The 7985-nt window shown below is 41.1% G+C and overlaps 1 protein-coding gene across 1 annotated transcript in view; it reads right to left on the bottom strand.

The window, feature by feature from the left end:
- Window positions 1-7985, bottom strand: part of zgc:162331 (uncharacterized protein LOC793007 homolog) — a 33813-nt gene that overhangs the window by 12880 nt on the left and 12948 nt on the right. Inside the window, exon 2 of the mRNA XM_035677905.1 lies at window positions 7347-7944. Coding sequence (XP_035533798.1) covers window positions 7347-7638 — 292 coding nt within the window. The 5' untranslated portion in view covers window positions 7639-7944. The remainder of the gene's footprint in view (window positions 1-7346; window positions 7945-7985) is intronic.

Genomic DNA, 7985 nt, shown 5'->3' with positions numbered 1-7985 from the left:
TTGGGACAATGTTATTGGAGCATCCGGGTTAAAATGCTTAATATAAAAAGTGGAATGTATTTGGATTTAATCTGTTGCAGTCGAAGTTCAAATAAAAAAGTTAATAATAAAAAAATAAAAAAAAAGCGAATAAAAAGCTAAATGGTCATCGGACGATAGCCGATGGGTTTCAAGATTACATTTCGGTCAATGTGGCTCAAATGTGATTGGCCAATACTACTTGGACTAAATGAACTACAAATTCAAAATCTTAGCTACTTGCTAACTGTCTGTCTGCGGTTTGTGCAGGCAGGAAGCAAACTCCATGCTTTGTCAATTTTCCCTGGATAAACAATGGTTAAAAATAAATTCATTCTGAGTCAGACATTACCAGACGCTAAAAGTCAGAGCTGAAGTTAATGAAAGATGGCATTCTTGGCTGATGGCTGACTAGCTTCATCTCATTCATCCTCATGTTCCTGTCTGATTCTTCTTCTTCTTGAGTGTTTTTTGGTCCCCTTGCTCCAGCTTTACGTGGTCTGCCCTCAAACAAACATCATGCCACTCTGTCCTCTCCATCAGTGTATCTATTTCTGTGGCACCTCACTGATGCGTGGTATCACAACTGATTACCTAATCCCCCCGGCTCTTGCTCTGCTTGCACAGTGTGTGTTCCTGTGCAAACACATAAGGACATGCATGTTTTTCTTAGCCATGCATTAGTGCTTGTGTCCTGTGAGTCTCAAATGCTAGTAGAGTGAAATAAAGTGACCAAGGACATTTGTATTGTATAGGGATTATTTTTGGAAACCTTTCATGTGATTATTTTAAAGGTTCAGTGTGTAACATTAGGGAGGATCTATAAGCAGAAATATAATATAATATTCATAGGCATGTCCATTACTGTATAAGCACCTGAAAATAAGAATTCTTGTGTTTTTGTTACCTTACAATGAGCCATTTTTATCTACAGATGCTGTGGGTCGCCTTTTACAGAGGCCGCCATTTTGAATCGCCATGTTTCTACAGTAGCCTAGAATGGACGAACCAAACACCAGCTAGATGCCACTAAATCCTACACGCTGGTCCAATAGTTCGACATTTTGGGAAATACAGTTATTCCCTAACTTGTCGAGAGTTAGATGAGAAGATCAGCACATCATCTGTATGCTAAATGTAATTGTTTGTGTAATCCACATAAAAACTTTAAGTGTTTTTACGGGTTTATACTGGTTACTTTACATATGACCCCCTTATAAGATGGCAAATTGTTGTTTTTACACTTTTTACACTTTTTGGCTAGCTGTTTCCCACGCTTCCAGTCTTTATGCCAAGCTAAGCTAAGCTGCCGCCTCCAGCTACAATTTATTGTAGAGACGTGAGAGCATGACCAGCAAGGAAGAGAATAATTCTATTTCCCAAAATGTCAAACTATTGCTTTCATTGATAAGGCGTAGTGTGTGTGTTTTTTTTTTTGGAGGTGTGTTTGTCTTGCGGCCTCTTGCCTTTCATTCCTCCAGCCCTTCAGTTGTTGCCATCCAGCTTCAACCATCAGGGCACAGAGGACGCTCATTTCAGACTCCCTCAGTGACTTTGTTCAGCAAGCAGTGCTAGTTTTAAGCCGTGGGAAGGTAATAATGAAGTTGAGTCACTGCCAGCAGCCATATTGGATTGACAGGCAGAAGACAGAAGGAACTCTTTGTCTGAAGCTTGCCAAGCCTGTAGGGCTCAGGAGTGACGATAGTGTGTGTTGATGACAGAAATATCCCCTGGCACTGCATGTGTTTATGTGTGTTTGCCCTTGCACGTACAGTATGTGTCCCCACAGAAATTCTTCCTGTGCGTGTTTGCCGACAAGTTTGGATCACTAAACTGCTTCAGCATTTTGCTGCTTGTTCTGGGTAACAATATACTAATTTGGTTCTTCTGTATATGAGAACAGGATCAAGTAGTTTGTAATGCTAATGTGAGATAGATGAGTGAAGGCAGATCCAGCATGGTTCCCGATGCATTTCACCCTCAAATAGACCGAAGTAATTGGTTTGAAAAGACGCTGGACTACCAGCGAGTGTGTGCATCTATATGCTTGGGTGTTAGCGTGTCATTAACAGCATTTCTTGCTCTAGAAATAGCCTGGAATAGACAAAGGTAATTGGCTTTGCCAGTCAGTTAATTAGATTACAGGTATTGTAACATTTCACATTTACGTTTAGGCTTTTGCCTTTACGATCTTATCTTAAGAGACTCAGAGTGAAGAATAAGCAGCTTATTGTCATGGTAAGGTAGATGCTGTATCTAAAACTGAACAATAGTATTGGTTTTTGTTCAAGAAGCTGGACTCTGAACTAAAATAACTTGGTTGTGGTTTCTGACTACTTAATTGTTCACCATTGCACTTATTCTCCAGTACTTTCTTTGGGTAGGAATATAATAAATGAGTAGGGGGGGAGGGCTCATTCCTTCAGACACTAAGGGACATTCTCAAAAAACTATGCATAAAGCCTTTATAATAAGCGTTTTTGGGCAGAAAAGTTAGAGACAGAATCTTATTACAGAAAAAATACTTGCAGAGACAGTAAGGAGTCACTGTAAACTCGTGCTTGGCCAGATTAAGATGCAGACTACCTGCTAAGTAACTGATATATGCCTCATTTACGGATTACAACTAACATTAACTCTCACATACTCTGTTGAGGTTAATAGGTTGTGTTACCGTGTTAATGTTAATGTAAGGTCTTACGGCTTTTCTAAGGCTGAAATAACCGCTGCTCATCATCAGCCTGCCTAATCCCCATAGGGAGGTCAACCTGGACACCGACTGCACCGCTGCAGCTACTCACTCTTCTTAAGGCCTTTTCACACCACTGTACGAAAACCACATTGACTGACAACTGCCTACCTACAAGCGGTTCCCCAAAAGAGCGCACTTTTTAAAAACAGAGTTTACAATGAAGCAAAAATCTTCGTAATAAACTAAATGTTATTAAATACCAAAGAATACCAAAAACAATAATAAGAGCAGAATAGAAGCCATGAAAATAAAATGACAATTTAAAAAACAAATAAATAGATACTAAAAAGACAATATCACACAAAGGCAAGTCTATAGAAAGTGGTTTTAAAAAGTGATTTTAAAGAAGTCGTTGATTCTGTAAACCTTATCTCCTCAGGCAGGTCGTTCCAAAGCCAAGGGTCCCTGATGGCAAATGCACAATTTAATTTTGGAACAGCCAGAAGGGCCCCACCTGAGGACCTAAAGCTGCAAACTGGCTCACAAGGGGTCAACATCTGCCATGTAGCTTGGGGCCAGATCCAGATTTGTGTGATCAGTAAAATCTTCTAAAACGAACAGGAAGCCAATGGAGAGACGCCAGGTATGGGGTGATGTGATGTTGTCTGTTAAAACCAGTAAGAAGCTGAGCTGCTGCCTTCTGAACTACTTGGTAGCAAGAGAGTGACCTTTGGTTTATGCCAGAGCGGAGGGAGTTACAGTAGTCTAATCTGGAGAAAATTAGTGCATGGATGACTTTTTCCAGGTCAAGGGGAGAAAGGATTGTTTTGATTCTAGAAACAATTCTTAAATGAAGGGAATAGGACTGGACAACTTTTTTGCTATGTGGTTTAAAGTTGAGCTCAGAATATCACAAGTTTCTGACAGCATGATTCACATTAACAGAGAAAGGACCAATGCCACTCTGAATGGGACTGATTTGGTTTGGGGGACTGAACAATATGATTTCTGATTTAGAATTGTTGAGTTGAAGCAATTTTTGTGCCATCCAACATTAAATATCTCTGAGACAATCTAGAACAGCAGCTAGGCTTCTTGGGTCTCAGGGGAAGGTATATTTGTGTGTGGTCTGCGTAACAATGAAAAGAAACATTATGTTGTTGGACGATTTGGCCAATTGGAAGCATATAGATAGATAAATATAATTGACTGACCAAAGCCAGGTGGTTACCACCAGAAGTTCAGCACGGTGAACTTTTGGCGACAGAGCAAAATCTGTATTCATACCTCTACCGGCGTGATCGAAACAGCTTTCTTTCTGCCGCCTTTGCCTCACTGAAATGACTAGAGACGGTGAGTTACCACGCAATGGTGGAAAAGCCCCTTTAACATCGACAGACTTAAATGTGGGGTCAGTCATTCTGGAGAAAGAAGTAGATGGAGAAAGACTTATTGTCAGGTCGTGAAATATCAACGCAAACATCAAAATGAGATCAAAATATTATATTATATTCTATTATTATTATATATATTACATGGGCATAAAGGAAACTGAAGCTACTAAAACACAGGTTACAAGTGTGTTAATGCGGTCTGATGTAAAAGGAGGAGCAGATAAGGACGAGTTAATCAATAGCAAAACTCAATGGACTGGTCAATTTACTTCCAGGAACGGCCGGCAGTGAGGATTCCTGGATGAGCTGCATAATGAGTCACAGCTTGTATTGACGGACTCTGAAAGCTCTGGTTTGATCCAGGGCTCCAAGGCTCTGTGAGCTAAACCTTCACACAACTGCTCCATCAATTTTAAAGGAGTGGATTCAGCAAGCAGGTGAAGAGTTGGAGGAGACTTTCAGAAAGTGCCTGCCCAACCGACACTGAATCTCTACCAGTTCTTGGTGACCTCTGACCTCCCTGAGATATGAACAAGCTTTGTAAATTTCTATGAATTAATAAGAAAACATATTCAGGGATTGGCACAGAGAGACAAATATAGTATTTTTTAAAGGTTTTAAACAATCAGTGCTGTATTTAACATGTACATAGCCTGCATGCTCAAAAGTATATTACTATACCAGTGATTCCCATGATCAGTTCAAATGAGCACATTGTGACGGGTGATATTGATGAATTCATCTGATAGGCCTTTTTGAAAAGAACCACTGCTAGAACATAAACTTCTCCAGCTTTGTCTTCATTTAATGCTTTTGATTTGTCAGCTTTATAAATCTTCTGTGTCTAAATGCTCAGCACGTACAAAAGTCTTTTATATTTAACTGGATACATTTTTTGTCCCATAAATGACAAGTGGGACTGGTTTTATACTCGAGAAGCCCAAAGTAAAACGGCTAAAATGTCCAAACATAAGCACAGTATTGCCGCTGTAATCCAGACCTGAAGGAAAGAGTCAAATAGGCTTAAAATGTGGCGGAAAAAAATAAATAAAATGTGGAGCTTTTATCTGCTAATGGTAGCCAAAATAAGTAGTTTATACTGTCATACACACACACACACACTTTGGTTTTGGGAACATTGATATTAATCACACCTCCAGGATTTAGAATTTTTGGAAGCTCTCTCACATAGACGCTCTAGTGTGGCGTAATTCATGCATGTGGCGCAATGTGGAAAGCCAGCTGATCACCTGTGTGTGCTTGTGTGTGTGTGTGTGTGTGTGTGTGCGTGCGTGTGTTATTAAAGTATAAAGTGCTTATTCCTGCTCCGTCAGAAACAGAGCTGCCGTTATTAACGAGCAACTGTGTTGTTTATTCTCTAAACCTTTAAGAAGATTGGTGTCATTTGGGCCGAGTGAGGCCATTTCCAATGTATGTGTGTGTGTGTGTGTGTGTGTGTGTGTTATGAGTGTAGTAGGCACGTGAGGTTTGCATTTTGTCATCTGCTGTAGGGTATTTATGCATACACGTGAGTGAGAAGCGCCGGGCGAGGGACATAAGAATAAATGGTGGGAAACGAAAGAGAGAGTGAGACAGTGGAAGGAGAAAGATGAAAGAAGAAGTGACAGACATTCAGAGAGAAGAAAAAATAGAAAAGTAAGGAGTGGGAAACAAAGGGAGAAAAAGTAATTAGTAGAAAAACAGAGACAGATGAGACAGAGGTTGGAGAAAATAAACAGCAGCGAGGAGAAAGGGAAAGAGAAGGGAAATGGATAGAGGGAGAGGAGGAGAAGAGAAAGGCAGCTCATGCTCCAGTGGAGGTGAAGTCATGCGAGTGCTGCAGCTTTCTCTTCAGGCTGAGCAGCACCCAGCCTGGACATAACGAACTGTCTTTAACTGCATCACCTGCCCCCACTAAAAGTGCACATTTGTTTTTACGCACTCACACTTCTGGATTACCAGACAAGCACGCACCAAAACAGTCAGACACATAAACACATGTAGAAAGACTCAGGTTTGTGCTCCTGTACTTTTATAGACCCTTGATATATTGCCGCTATATTGACATATTAATACATTACTTACAGTAACCCCTGGTGAAGACTGGACTAAATGTCCCCACTTTCCAAAAACCCCACATTCACGCACACATACATACACTCACACTGACAAACATGCACACACATATTAAACAGCAAGCTTGCATGCAAATGCACACACACATACACACTTACTCCAACTGACTTCCAGGCAAATTATGTTGCTTTCTTGATAGGTTTCATGGGGAAAATCAAGTCTTTTGTAGTTTTGTGAATACTTTTTCATGGTGTTTGGATAAAAATACAGAGTGGAGGTTTTGGGAGCAATTAAGTCTCCTCTTATATGAATGAGTCCACACGAACGCTGGAATTCAAAGCCTTCTGAAAGCTTTTAAAGACTTGTTATTGGATAAAATGTGATATTGGTCAGACGTAGACGTCTTAGAAGCTTATTTTTTTGTTACAGTGTACAGTACATAATAGCGCTCCTTTATGTGGTTAGGGTTACAGTTTGATTCATGGGATAGTTTAGCTTGGTTAAGTATCACAGAGGAAACTTGGGCTAAGGTCAGGCTTAGGTTAAGGTAAGGAGAAACAGGTTTTGGCACAACAGGTACAATTTGAACAACTTTTTTAAGGACTTTTTACAATTACTCATATAATTTCTGCAAGTCTCTGTTGTTGCTGGGAGTGTTGATGCCAATGGGGAGTTGAATAACAAGACTGATATAGTAACTACTGTGATGTTAGAGGGTCAAAGTTGCTGGTATTGGCAATCAAACTGTAGAGAGCTCTAGCCACAATTCTCCAAGTCCATTGACATATTTAAAAATCTTTCTATTCTAAAACAGTCCAAAACCCAAAGACATTCACATTACTATTACAGAAGATTACAAAAACCCTCAAATATTCACATTTGAGAAGCTGAGACTAATTCATTTTTGCCATTTTTTGCTTAAAAAGGACTTAATCAGCTTATCATCTCAGCTCTCATCAGATAATAACCACCCACAGTATTCCGAGTAAAGTGCATCTACCAAACAATTTGACATGACATGCTTCCAAAGAAAGGTTTGGTCCAAACTCGCCTTCTCTGGATTCAACTTTTGCTCTTCAAGCATGCAGCAGAAACTTTTGGCACAAAGTAAAAATCATCATTAAACCTCACACTGATCAATCTAATCAATCAACAGACAGACTAACCTGTATAGTTGCTGGTGATGCTCTGAGTTGGCGGGTCTGTCAGAGCCTCTGTCTGTACTTCTGTCTGAGCTTCTGTCTGTGCTTCCATCTGGGCTTCAGTCTGCAGGTCTGGCTGCAGCTGGAACGTCGTACCGGTCCCGTCCTCTGGCAGCGACATGGCTGCAGTGCTCTGCAAGTCCTTAGGGCTCAGTGTGGAGCCTCTAGCCAGGGCCAGCGCACAGAGCAGGGGACACAGCAGCAGCCAGAGGTGGGTGCCTGTGCTCTGAACGGTGGGTGCCACTTTCGGAGACATGGGGTCAGCTAAAGAAGAAAATGAGCTCTGTGAGAGGAAAAAAGGAAGGAGGGATTCACAGCCTCATGGTCGGGCACTTTGGCTCAACCAGAGTCTCAGTATGAGGTGGAAAGATCCTTTAGAGGAAAGTTTGTTGCTTCCCTGTCCTCCTTTTCTGTTTTCCTCCACTGCTTTTCCTCTCCTCTCCTCTCCCCTTCCCTGCTCTTCTCTTACTTCTTCCTTCTTGTCTGTCCTCTTCTTCTGTCCTCACTCCCTTGGCGGAGAGAGGAAAACCCCCTCTGTGTTGCCACTCATGATGCTGCCGTGCTGCAAGAAGGTATGACAGACACAGAGAGGAAGTGAGGGAG

The sequence above is a fragment of the Morone saxatilis genome, unplaced genomic scaffold, assembly GCF_004916995.1.
Source record: "Morone saxatilis isolate NCDOM2014 unplaced genomic scaffold, NCSU_SB_2.0 Contig10, whole genome shotgun sequence".
NCBI classification, from domain to species: Eukaryota; Metazoa; Chordata; class Actinopteri; family Moronidae; genus Morone; species Morone saxatilis.
The sequence above is the reverse complement of the archived record's forward strand: the minus strand, read 5'-3'. Positions and strand labels throughout refer to the sequence as shown.